Source organism: Ahaetulla prasina, chromosome 7, assembly GCF_028640845.1.
Source record: "Ahaetulla prasina isolate Xishuangbanna chromosome 7, ASM2864084v1, whole genome shotgun sequence".
Lineage (NCBI taxonomy): Eukaryota > Metazoa > Chordata > Lepidosauria > Squamata > Colubridae > Ahaetulla > Ahaetulla prasina.
Genome location: NC_080545.1, coordinates 7676722 through 7689711, shown reverse-complemented (window position 1 = coordinate 7689711; position 12990 = coordinate 7676722). Strand labels below are relative to the sequence as shown.

General features: G+C 44.4%; 2 protein-coding genes across 2 annotated transcripts in view; one reads left to right on the top strand and one right to left on the bottom strand.

The window, feature by feature from the left end:
• The window catches only part of COG5 (component of oligomeric golgi complex 5), a 169253-nt gene that overhangs the window by 123738 nt on the left and 32525 nt on the right, over nt 1-12990 (bottom strand). The gene's annotated exons all lie outside the window — the stretch shown is intronic.
• Nucleotides 10515-11813, top strand: GPR22 (G protein-coupled receptor 22). Its single transcript, XM_058190342.1, has one exon. The coding sequence runs from the start codon at nt 10515-10517 to the stop codon at nt 11811-11813; it is 1299 nt and encodes a 432-aa protein (XP_058046325.1).

The window sequence follows — 12990 nt, the reverse complement described above, 5'->3', positions numbered from 1 at the left end:
TACCTTCTACTGCAGCCCCGGTGAGTAAAACAGCTGAGGCGTGGCGATCCGCTCCGCCGCGCCTATCAGCTGGGTTTCAAACAAAGGAAATATAGGTCGGTATAGTGCAGGGGCGGGCGGGCCCAGCTGATCATCGGAGCCTATCAGCTGGGTTTCAAACAAAGGAAATATAGGTCGGTATAGTGCAGGGGCGGGCGGGCCCAGCTGATCATCGGAGCAAACCGGTTCGCTCTCAGCTGATTGTCGGAGCTACCGGTTTGCCCAAACCAGTCCGAACCGGCTGAATCTCACCCCTGGTCAAGGTCTACTTGTATTTCCATTCTTCTGACCTTCCAAGAAGAAGGAATCACAGACCTACTACTCACTTATAGGGCGTGTAGATTTTTCTCAGAAAAAGATGGTTGCGTAAGTACCAAGGAGATGAGCCAGAAAAAGGCTGTGATAGCTAGCGAGCAGCTGGCTGAATTGCACCCAGATTCCTACAAGTAACCAAAGCAACTCTTTGCAAAAAAAATTTTTTTTTTCTGTTTTTCTAACAGTTCTGGCTTTAATTCAGAGAGGACACTTCCTGACATCTGTATCAAAATAACATGTCCACCTCCATCCAACCGCCCAGTTAAAAACCCGATCGGGTGTTTCTGCTTTGCTTAATGGGCTCATTACAGTACAACCGATGGCAGTGGCGGCGGCGGGGGGGGGGGAGACAAAGACGACACGATTAACAAGGCATAATTTTAGATTAATGGATTCTTCAACAGGCAATTGCCCAAAATATTATTCATCGCCGAGATCTAAACAGCGCGTCCTGATTCAGCTGAGACCTAAATGCACATCCCACCTTGTCTTGCTTTATTGATAATTAGCAACTCCAGGAATCGTTCAAGCGAGACGCTTCCCCGCTGGGTGAGCAGAATGGCTGTGGCCAAAAAACAAAAAACAAAAAAAAAACAGCTGGGGCCACACCAGTTCCCGCAGCTGGGGCCACAAAACAGCCACACCGGTTCCAGCAGCTGCCTTGAAGCAGCCTCCGAAGAACAGATCCAGAAAAGCGCTTCACGTTATTAGCTCGACGCATTGCACGGCGTTATGATTTTCGCCCGGATAAATGAGGAAAATACAGGTAGTCCTCGGTCGACGACCGCAATGGCGCCCGGCATTTCTGTTGCGAAGCGAGACGAGCGGTATGACCTTTTTTGCCAGGGTCACCACAAGTTAAGTCACAGGGTGGTTGAGCTTATCTGGCTTCTCACGTTGACTTTCCACATTGAAAGTAGCAAAGGACCCTCAGACACGGCAACCGTCATCAGATCAAGTCAGTTGCCAAGCGTCTGAAGTTTGATCGCGCGGCCGTGGGGATGCTCCGGTGGTCGTTAAGTGTGAAAAACAGTCATAAGTCTCTTTTTTCCCCCCCAGTCCCGTTGTGACTTTGAATGGTAAACGAATTGTTGTAAATCGAGGACTATGTGTATTGCATTGATGAATAAGGGAAATAATTGAATGGCCACAAAAACAAAAGGAATAAGAATAAAGATATGGACAGAGGAGACTTTAAAAAAAAAAGAGAAAGCGAGAGAGAATTCAGGCTTAATAACGTTATTCAATGGCTTCCACCAAACATTCAGACAAAATTCAAATTATTTCCCCGTGCAACCCAAACTTTGTGGACCTCCCTGGTCCACTAGAAGATGGGTTAATTAAGATTAAAAAAAAAACCTTTTCTTGGTGTATCTATGGAGAGTCTCAGTCATCCAGGTCATTGCTGTCCCAAAGGTGCTTTTTCAAGAGGCAACTGGACTTTCTGGTTTTTCTTTGAAGACGTTTCGCTTCTCATCCAAGAAGCTTCTTCAGCTCTGATTGGATAGTGGAGAATGGAAAGATTTATGCTCCTTGCTGGAGTATTTAGAATAGAATAACAGAATTGGAAGGGACCTTGGAAGTCTTCTAGTCCAACCCCCTTCTTAGGCAGGAAACCTTACACCACTTCAGACAAATGGTTATCCAACCTCTTCTTAAAAACTTCCAGTGTTGGAGCATTCAAAATTTCTGGAGGCAAGTTGTCCCACTGATTAATCGTTCTAATTTTTACAGATGCCTCACATCCTAGACATAAACTGTTTCAACTCCTACCCTCAAAACGATGCTACAGAGCACTGCACACCAGAACAACTAGACACAAGAACAGTTTTTTCCCGAAGGCCATCACTCTGCTAAACAAATAATCCCCTCAACACTGTCAAACTATTTACTGAATCTACACTACTATTAATCTTCTCATCGTTCCCATCACCAATCTCCTTCCACTTATGACTGTATGACTGTAACTTTGTTGCTTGTATCCTTACGATTTATATTGAGATTGATTGTTTCCTGATTGCTTATTTGTACCCTATGGCTATCATTAAGTGTTGTACCTTATGATTCTTGATGATCTTTTCTTTTATGTACACTGGGAGCATATGCACCAAAGACAAATTCCTTGTGTGTCCAATCACACTGAAAAATTGGCCAATAAAGAATTCTATTCTATTCTATTCTATTCTATTCTATTCTATTCTATTCTATTCTATTCTATTCTATTCTATTCTATTCTATTCGTCAGGAAATTTCTCCTTAGTTCTAAATTGCTTCTCTCCTTGATTAGTTTCCACCCATTTGTACCATTCTGGTGACCCCGATGACACAGATAAACTTCCAAGTGCTTCGAAGACCCCCTAAAAGGATACAAATGACCAGCTGTCTGCAAGGCGTATCAATCCTTCCGTTCCCCACTTCAGAGCTGAAGAAGCTTCTCGGATGAGAAGCGAAACCTCTTCAAAAGACAAAAAACCCAGAAAGTCCAGGCGCCTTTTGAAGAAGAAGAAGAAGAAGAAAAAAAAAAAGCACCTTTGGGATCTCCTTAGCGTAAATCTCGCATACGCATTCCGCGTCAGATTTAATTTCGGCACTCTCAAAACGTTGAAAAGACTTTGTTTCAGAGGAAGTGCCCAACACTGGTCTCGGCCTGCCGATCATCCCATCGCTTCGGTTTCCCATCTGAAACATCTGCGCAACCAGGAACCCAACAGAAAGCCAGGCTGGGAAGCCACCCGGCTGTTTAAATATATGATGCATTAACAGTGGTGCATATTTCCACCTGTATTCCCCCCCCCCCCGACTGAGACGGGGTTTCTTAGTCGCCGGATCTCGTCCAAAACCAGGCCACTTTAAAACCCCGTCTTTTTAGTAGACTCCAGAGGCATCTTACGCTAGTCGGAGGTGTGGGGTGGGAGAGGGGGGGTTTAGGAAGCTCTTGAAATGAGAATTCCCCCCTCCAAAATGGAGGAGAGATTTAAAAAAATAAAAATAAATTCACTCCCCTATTCAGCACGGGGTTTTTTAAAGCCCAGCATCCCTGACCAATCGTGAGATAGTGAACGCAGCGCATCGCTCCGCAGTGGTAAGAGAAAGATCGAAGAAGGTGGCTTGTCATTCTATACAAGCTGCCCGAACGGAGCCTTTCTTCTCTCCCCCCCCCCCAAAAAAAAGCTTTAAGCAAAACCGCCTTTCTTTCCCTCCCTCCCCACCGCTCTCGAGACCCCCTGGATGTTATAAATGACTTTCAGGATGCATTTACAGCTGCTTATCGATTCTCTTGGAGGAAGCGAAGAGAGACTGCAGCAGGCGGTGATGGGCTCGGCGGCGTGTGCACCACGAAGGAGATTCTGAAACAATAGCCGAGGCTGGATTTTTTTTGGGGTGGGTGGGTAGGGGGGGGATGCTTTGGATTCCCTTCCTTTTGACTGGGCTAAGAAGTGAAAAAGCCCAACGAAACCCCCGCCAGCATGAATCCTCCCGACCTGGAACTGTTCAACCATCTTCGGGAATTCACTCAGCCCTGCCTGGAGGTAAGGTGCAACCCTTCTTACAAAATTCAGAACCTCGGCAGCAACTAAGGGAAGAGGTTTGGGAATATTTTTTTTTTTAAAGATAACTTTGATTGTCATTTGTGTGTTGTTGGTTTTTTTTTTAACTGTGAGCAGACTGGCTCACGTTCAAAGCGAAATTTGGTTCGTCTGCTCTCCAGAGAAAGCGCATATCTACCCAAAATACATACATAACACACATAGACACCGGCTATATACATACGTACCTGCACCAGAGATATATACCTGCACCACACACACACACACACATACACACACGTATGTATATATGTATGCATTTCAAGTTCAGCTTAAAATTCTGCTTTGACTTCTCAGGCTCCTGTTTGATCGATGCCCGTAAGGTGGGCACGATTGTCAATTTTTCATGTTTCATTTGGAGAGGTAGAAAATATGCAAGGGGTTTTGTGTGTGTGTATGTGTGAGGGGCAAATGCTCTCCAGAGAACGTGCGGTTTGAGTTCTAAGCTGTTTGTGTGGTTAAAAAAAAAGAGTAATTCCATCGATTTATTGGACAGCCACTCGTCTATTCCAACCATCCATTGACAGCTGCTCCTTTGTGGAAAGATGGGTTGTACGGCAAATTTTTAATTGCTGGGTAGGAAAAGTAGGTTTGCAGGAGGGGGGGGGGAACACTGTTCTTAAATGCTTCGTGACTGAAGACACGTTTGAAAAAAAAAAAAAGGCATGTAAGTGGATATACAGGTAGGGATTGAAAAGGCAGGCGGCAAAACCGGCGAGTTAAAATGTTGGTGAAGCAACTGGATTTTTTTACACTGCATTTCACTGCACCCCTTATCCCATCTTCTGCTTTCAATGCCATCTTTAAACACATCCAATTTAAAAGATCAAGCTGGAAGATCTCTGTGTGTGTTTGCAAGGGGGGGGGGAGAGAACCATATTTGGAAATGCTTTGATCTTCTTAAATGTTGCAAACTTCCCACCACCTACCACCTCCCCACACCACCCCCCGCAAAAAAAAAAAAAAAAGGCACTGCGCATGGTTCAAATGGTTTGGGAGTGACGGGAGATAACATTTGCCATGGATCGCTTTCTTTGAATTAGAATTGAATCTCTTTATTTTTAATTCTCTCCCCCCCCCCAAAAGGTTTTCGTGATTCCCTTGGGCTTGTTTAACGACGACGTGAATAATACGGCTACCTAGGAATCCAAATTGCGGGGGGGGGGGTGTTGTGTTTGCAAGATGTGCTTGTACAACAGACTTCAAAAGAGGAAAGGAATGGAGAACTAACTAAGCTACGATTTGCATGACGGAGAGCGCCAACGGCGTAGCGGGAAGTACCCGTCCAAATGGAAGTGTTAACCCAACGATTTCCTCACCGAGGTCCAATTGTCAGCCCCTCCTACAAGTGGAACTACAATACAGCACAATGCAACTGGTGAACGAAGGAACAGCCATGCCTTTCGATCGCAAAAGGAAAACCAACAAACCAGAAGCAATTCCAAATTAATTTCATATCTCAGGAATGTCTTCCTTGGGTCCCTCGCTTACAAGGACTAAAAGTTTACGGGAACTATGCGTTGGATAAATCACTTAATGTGGACCCTGGCTTTAACGTTTTAATATTTACGGCGTTGATTTCTTCTATAAAACCGGTCGCTGCGGCCTAATGAGCAGAAAGACTTGCCAAACCAATTTAAAACTGCCGTGGGAGGACATCGGAGTAAACCTTGGAAGCTGGTTACACCGTATTCATTTACGTTTTGCGCAACTTCAGGGATTTCTTTAAAAAAACAACGACAACAACCGTGCCCACCCTTCCGAAGGATACAAATTTATGAACCGTTTGCTATCTCCGCTGGTAACTTCGAAACCAAAACCGATGTGTTTACACCACAATCGGTTGTGTTCAAACTTTGCCGGGTAATTTTAAGTTTTTGCGGGTGGGGTAGGGTGTTGGTGGCGGCGATATCTCGGGAAACGGCAGCTGGAAAATGCCGGGAATGAAGGAAAAGTAAAATATTCCGCCAGGCAAGGCAGATCGTTTCAGCGTCCAAAACGCCTGTCAAAAAAAAAATCTGTCAGCGACACCATGTGTGAACTCACGACAAGCTGTTATTGTCAGCCGAAAGGCCCTTGAGGCGATCCAATTCAGGTAAGGTCAGGCGTTTTCCTGCACCCGACCCCCGTTGTTTAACGTTCTCGCCAAAGAACAGAGCGGGAGCCCAGGAGACATATTTCATTTTAATGACCTTCTCCCTTGTCATCTTCACTGCTTTTGTTTAACTGAAGCTTTGCCTGACACGACTGGATGTTTAATCTCCCGCTGAAGGGTTGGCCCGGTGAGGGATTTTCCGTTTTTGCAAGGTTTCTCTTTGCAGCTCCTCCTTGCAAGATTAGCCTGGGTTATGGCTCGCTTTATTTCCTCCAGCTTTACTACAGGTGCCACAGTGTCAAAAGTGACCACAGCACCGGAAAGAAGCGACGGAGGACCGTTTTTCACAATTACAACCTTTTTGGTCACGTGATTAAAACTCAAGACGCTTGGCCAACTGGTTCCTATTTACGACCACTGTGGTGTCCCGGGGTCATGGGATTCCCTTTTGCGACCGTCTGATGAGCAGAGTCGAAGCCAGGGAAGCCAGGTTTACTTAACAACCAGGTTCCTAACTTATCACCGGCGGTGATTCATTTTACAACTGAGACGAGAAAGGTCGTAAAAGGGAGCAAAACTCACTCAGCCAATGCCTCATTTAGGAACAGAAACGTTGGGGTCGATTGTGGTCGTTAAACTGAGGAGTCCCTGCATTTTTATCTTTCTCTCTCTCAGTTTCTTGTCATCCGGGGCAAAACAACATAATTTACGGTGCATTTAGTGTGACTGTTGTTGTTCCTGAGCCCCCACCGATAAGTCATGCTTATTCTCTGTTTATTTTTACGCCCAAAGTTACAACTAAAGAAACCCCTGTCTTGAAGAAATACCTCCCAGTATTGTAATAATTCCAATGCATTATCATTCCTTTGGTTTATGTTAATTGAACAGACGTCTGGTAGTCCTCGACGTACGACCACAGTTGAGCCCAACGTTTCTGTTGTTAAGCAAGACATTTGTTAAGTGAGTGTTTGTCCCCTTTTACGACCTCATTCGTTCAGTGAATAATTGCAGTTGGTAAGTTAGTAAGGCGGTTGTTAAGTCAGTCTGGCTTCCCCGTTTACTTTGCTCGTCAGAAGGTGGCGAAAGGGGGTCACGTGACCCGCCTGGAACACCGCAACAGTCATAAGTACACGTCAGTTGCCAAGCATCTGAAGTTCGATGGAGACGCCTCAAAGGTCGTCATTGAGAAAAGTGGTCCCAAGTCACTTTTTTCAGTCACTAAACGACCTGTTGTAAGTCGAGGACTACCTGTAGCCAATGTTAATCGTTTGACCAAGAAAGAAGTCAAATCTGCATTTTGCAAATTTGCACAGGGTGTCCATTTCATATGTTTGGCCAATTCACGCAGTAGTCCTCGACTTACAACGATTTGCTTAGTGACCGTTCGAAGTGACAGCGGCACTAGAAGAAAGTGACTTATCACCAATCTTTTTTTTTTTTTTTTTTTTTGCACTTACGGCCGTTTTCAGCATCACGTGATCAAAATTCAGACGCTTGGCGACTGTCTCTTATTTATGACGGTCGCGGGGTCACGGGATCCCCTTTCCCACGCGAGCAAAGTCAAGGGGGGGGAAGCCAAATTCACTTAACGACTGTGTTATTCACTGAACAACGGTGGTGAGACAGGTTGTAAAATATGGCAAACTTCACTTAACAAAGGCCTCGCTTAGCAACATAAATTTTGGGCTCAACTGTGGTCGTAAATCAAGGACCACCTGGGTTTTTTTTGTGTTTTTTTTTTTTTTTGTAGAAGCTCCTCTTCTTTCAGTGGGGTCCAAATATAAACAAACATTAGAGGGCCCCGTTTAATACGCTGAGCATATTTTTAAAAAAGGTTATTTGCAGGCATCTGATAGAAATATTCCATATTGTTATAATAAAACGCTGAAGGTGTGGCCACAGCCTCAGGTCTAATGTTGAAATCATTAGTTCACCAAATTAAGGTGCAGGCTTTTATGCTGGACTTTAGAACAGGGGTCTCCAACCTTGGCAACTTTAAGCCTGGAGGACTTCAACTCCCAGAATCCCCCAGCCAGCAAAGCTGGCTGGGGAATTCTGGGAGTTGAAGTCCTCCAGGCTTAAAGTTGCCAAGGTTGGAGACCCCTGCTTTAGAAGAAATAGACAAATGTATATCACCTACTTCACTCTGTCGACAACAGATCTACTATCACAAACATGCCACACTGCCTAATTAGGTAACAAAAATATGTTGCGATCTCCTGCTTAATGCAATAATTTGACAATATGTGCACGCTGCCGGCAATTAAACATCTCCTTAAAGGGAATACCCTCCATACACAGTACATTTAGACAGCAACAGTATAAAACAATACATGGCTGAGCGTTAGGTATTCATGCTACTTATTTAAATTACTAATACTGGATTGAAACATTATAGACACACCTACATTTTACAGTTTGTATGCATTATTTAATACAGTGAAATAGCCAAAACAGGTAATTTCCCAGCAGGAAATGGAGCTATTAATGACAAGTAAGGCTTAGAGTTATTTTTTAAATTATACCATTTGATAAAGGCCTTTAAAGATCTCACCTTGGTTTTCAATCAAAAGGTTTCCAGATCAGTTTTAAGAAATTAGGATGTAGATTTCATCCAAAGGGAAAAAGAAGAAATGTTATCTCTTGCAGATATATCTCCTTTATCTCACAATATTTTTCTCTTTCTTTCTTTCTTTTTCTTTCTTTCTTTCTTTCTTTCTTTCTTTTTCTTTCTTTCCCTTCCTTCCTTCCTTTTCTTTTTTTCTTTCTTCTTTCTTTCCATCCATCTACCCACCCATCTATCATCCATCCATCTATCTACCTGCTTACCTACCCAGCTAGCTAACTACCTGTCTACCTACCTACCTACCTACCTATCCATCCATCCATCCACTTACCCACCAGTAGTGGGTTCCTCTTACCTTCGCTACCGGTTCAGAACTGGGAGATCGCGCATGGTGCTTCTGTGCATGCGCAGAACCTTCTACGCATGTGCAAAGCATCTGTGATGATGTCCAGGTGGGTGGGTGGGTGGAGCCTCCCGCCACCACTACCGATTTGCCCGAACCAGTAGAAACCCACCACTGCTATCCACCCATTTATCATCTGTCTGTCTGTGTTCTGTCTGACTTCCTACTTACTATCATATCTACCTACCCATCCATCCACCTACCCAGCCATGATCCATCCATCTATCCAACCATCATCTATCCATCATCCATCCATCCATCCACCTAACCACTGATTTTTTCATCTGTCTCTATCTGTCTGTCTGCCTGCCTACCATATCTACCTACCCATCCATCCACCTACCCATTCATCTATCCATCCATCATTTATCCATCATCCAGCCATCTATCCACTTACCCATCTATTTATCATCTGTCTGTCTGTCTATGTCTGTCTGCCTACCTACTGTGTCTACCTACCCATCCATCCACCTACCCAGCCATGATCCATCCATCTATCCAACCATCATCTATCCATCATCCATCCATCCATCCACCTAACCACTGATTTTTTCATCTGTCTCTATCTGTCTGTCTGCCTGCCTACCATATCTACCTACCCATCCATCCACCTACCCATTCATCTATCCATCCATCATTTATCCATCATCCAGCCATCTATCCACTTACCCATCTATTTATCATCTGTCTGTCTGTCTATGTCTGTCTGCCTACCTACCTACTGTGTCTACCCACCCATCCATCCACCCACCCAGCCATGATCCATCCATCTATCCAACCATCATCTATCCATCCATCATTTATCCATCATCCAGCCATCTATCCACTTACCCACCTATTTATCATCTGTCTGTCTGTCTATGTCTGTCTGCCTACCTACCTACCTACCGTGTCTACCCACCCATCCATCCTACCCACCCGTCTATCCATCCATCCACCCAGCCATGATCCATCCATCTATCCAACCATCATCTATCCATCCATCTACCTACCCACCGATTTATCATCTCTGTCTGTCTGTCTGCCTACCTACCATATCTACCTACCCATCCATCTACCTACCCACTCACTCACTCACCCATCCATCCCATCACCCATCCATCTATCCACTTACCCACCTATTTATCATCTGTATCTGTCTGTCTGTCTACCATACCTACCCATCATCCATCTACCCATCCATCCATCCATCCATCCATCCATCCATCCATCCATCCATCCCTTACCTTCACTAAACATGGAATTCAGAGCTAAGCAAGCTTTTGATATGCACCACAAACGAGCTCCTTGTCCTTAAAAAAAAAAAGTAGCATTTCTTTTGTACCATCTTTAATCTCTGAAGCCACGTAGCAGGGTATATATCTCTCTGCTGGTGAAGCTAAGGAAATTATTTTCTGCAGATAAGTAACAAAAGAAAGAAAAAGAGCGGGAGAGTGAGAGCGCCCCAAATCGATCCGCTTCCTAACTTTGTTCTCTTCTTTCAGAGCAAAAGACACTTGGGAGAAAAGGATGTGTTTCTCTTCCGTCCCAGAAGCCAACATGCAGTCGGAATCTAACATTACTGTCCGTGATGCCGTCATGGACTCTGAGCCCAATATGTACCAGCCACTGTCCTACCCACTGAGTTTTCAAGTGTCCCTCACTGGATTCCTCATGTTAGAGATTGTCCTCGGGCTCGGCAGCAACCTTACCGTATTGGTACTTTACTGTATGAAATCCAATTTGATCAACTCGGTCAGTAACATTATTACGATGAACCTTCACGTTCTCGACGTCATCATCTGCCTGGGGTGTATCCCGCTGACCACCGTCATCCTCCTGCTCCCGCTGGAGAACAACTCTGCGCTCATCTGCTGCTTCCACGAGGCGTGCGTGTCGTTCGCCAGCGTGTCCACCGCCATCAACGTCTTCGCCATCACGCTGGACCGCTACGACATCTCCGTGAAACCCGCCAACCGGATCCTGACGATGGGCAGGGCCGTGATCCTCATGACGTCGATCTGGGTTGTTTCTTTCTTCTCCTTCTTGATCCCTTTCATTGAGGTCAACTTCTTCAGCTCCCAGAGTGCCAACACGTGGGAAAACAAGACGTTGTTGTGTGTCAGCGCCAACGAGTACCACACCGAACTGGGCATGTACTACCACCTGTTGGTGCAAATCCCCACCTTCTTCTTCACGGTGGTGGTGATGCTCATCACGTACAGTAAAATACTTCAGGCGCTCAACATCCGCATTGGGACCAGGTTTTCCACAGCGCAGAAGAAGAAAGCCAAAAAGAAGACCATTTCCTTGGCCACCCAACAGGAACCCACCGAGGCGCCGCACGCCAGCGGAGGGAGAAATGTGGTTTTCGGCGTAAGGACTTCCGTTTCGGTTATCATCGCTCTACGGCGGGCGGTGAAGAGACACCGCGAACGCCGCGAACGGCAGAAACGAGTCTTCCGCATGTCGCTGTTGATCATTTCCACTTTTCTTCTCTGTTGGACACCAATCACCGTTCTAAACACGATCATTTTATGTTTGGGACCAAGTGACCTTTTAGTAAAACTGAGGTTATGCTTCCTGGTCATGGCCTACGGGACTACCATCTTTCACCCTCTCCTGTATGCCTTCACCAGACAGAAATTTCAAAAGGTTTTGAAAAGCAAAATGAAGAAGCGTGTTGTTTCCATCGTCGAAGCGGACCCTATTCCGAACAGTGCTGTGATACACAACTCCTGGATCGAGCCCAAAAGAAGCAAGGCCATCACTTTTGAAGACAACGAAGTGAGGCAGAAGTGTTTAGTACCTCAAGTGGTCACGGACTAGATTCCCAGATCGCTGGATTATTTAAGGGGAGGGGGGGTAAAGTCAAGGATAAACCTCGACTGCCAAATACAGAGATTTTTTATTTAAAAAAAAAAGGGAGAGAAAATATAAGCCAGACTCTAATGGTTTGATGTGCGTTTCAGACAGACCAGAAACGGTGTATTTATTTCCTCATTATTTGAGACGTGTGTTGCATGGCGGTTTGTTAAGCGTAAAATCATGGATATAATTTTGTCAATACTCTGTCCTCCGATATACCTTTAAGTAAATATTTTCTAACAAGAAAAGCCTTAAAATAGTGCTCACTTTTCAAAACAAAAAGACAAAAATCTCTTTTGCTGTAAATACGTAAAGCTTTAGTTTTTAAAGTTTGGGCTGGAGAAATAATGGACGTTGGTCAGGCCTATTAGACGCCTTATTTGGGCACAGCGTTCAGATTTCTGACAATAAACTGAAAACTTTTTCCTCAATTATAATTATAAGCTTAAAATTACAGCTATGGGCCCCAAGTCAAGATACTCTATTGTTTTGAGCCGCAATATATGCCTTTACCGATAGTTTTCATCAGAAGGATATTATGGCATGTTTTTTTTATATTAAACTCAGGCTGAGAGAGGTTTGGTTTTACTGTACAATAAGAATTTTCTAAATTGTAATTATTTTTAATTCTTCCTAAATTTCTGTTGGGCTAACAGGAATGAATTTGCCTGTTTTGAAGGATTCTTCCATGCGTATATAGAAGTGTTTCAGTCCAGAAATGTGGTTTTTATACACTGCTAAACTGCTTGTTTCTATTTCTAAGCAAATTGGAGTTGATAAGCCAAAGTATTTTGCCGAATCAAAATCCTCAGTCCAAGACAACAAGAAAAGCCAAGGTTGTTTGGCTACTATTCCACATTAATCGTATTTATTTATTTGTATCCTGCCTTTATTATTTTTATAAATAACTCAAGGTGGTGAACATATCCAACATACTTTCCTCTCGTATTTTTCCCACAACAACAACAACCCTGTGAGGTGGATTGAGCTGAGAGAGAGGCACCTAGCTGGCTTCATGGCTAAGGTGGGACTTGAACTCACAGTCTCCTGGTGATTGGCCCAATGTCACTCAGTTGGCTTTCATGGCTAAGGCGGGACTAGAATTCAGTCTCCTGGTGATTGGCCCAACGTCACCCAG

Excerpts from the sequence above, each read along its gene's own strand:
- GPR22 (XM_058190342.1), top strand. The coding sequence starts at position 10,515 with ATGTGTTTCTCTTCCGTCCCAGAAGCCAACATGCAGTCGGAATCTAAC.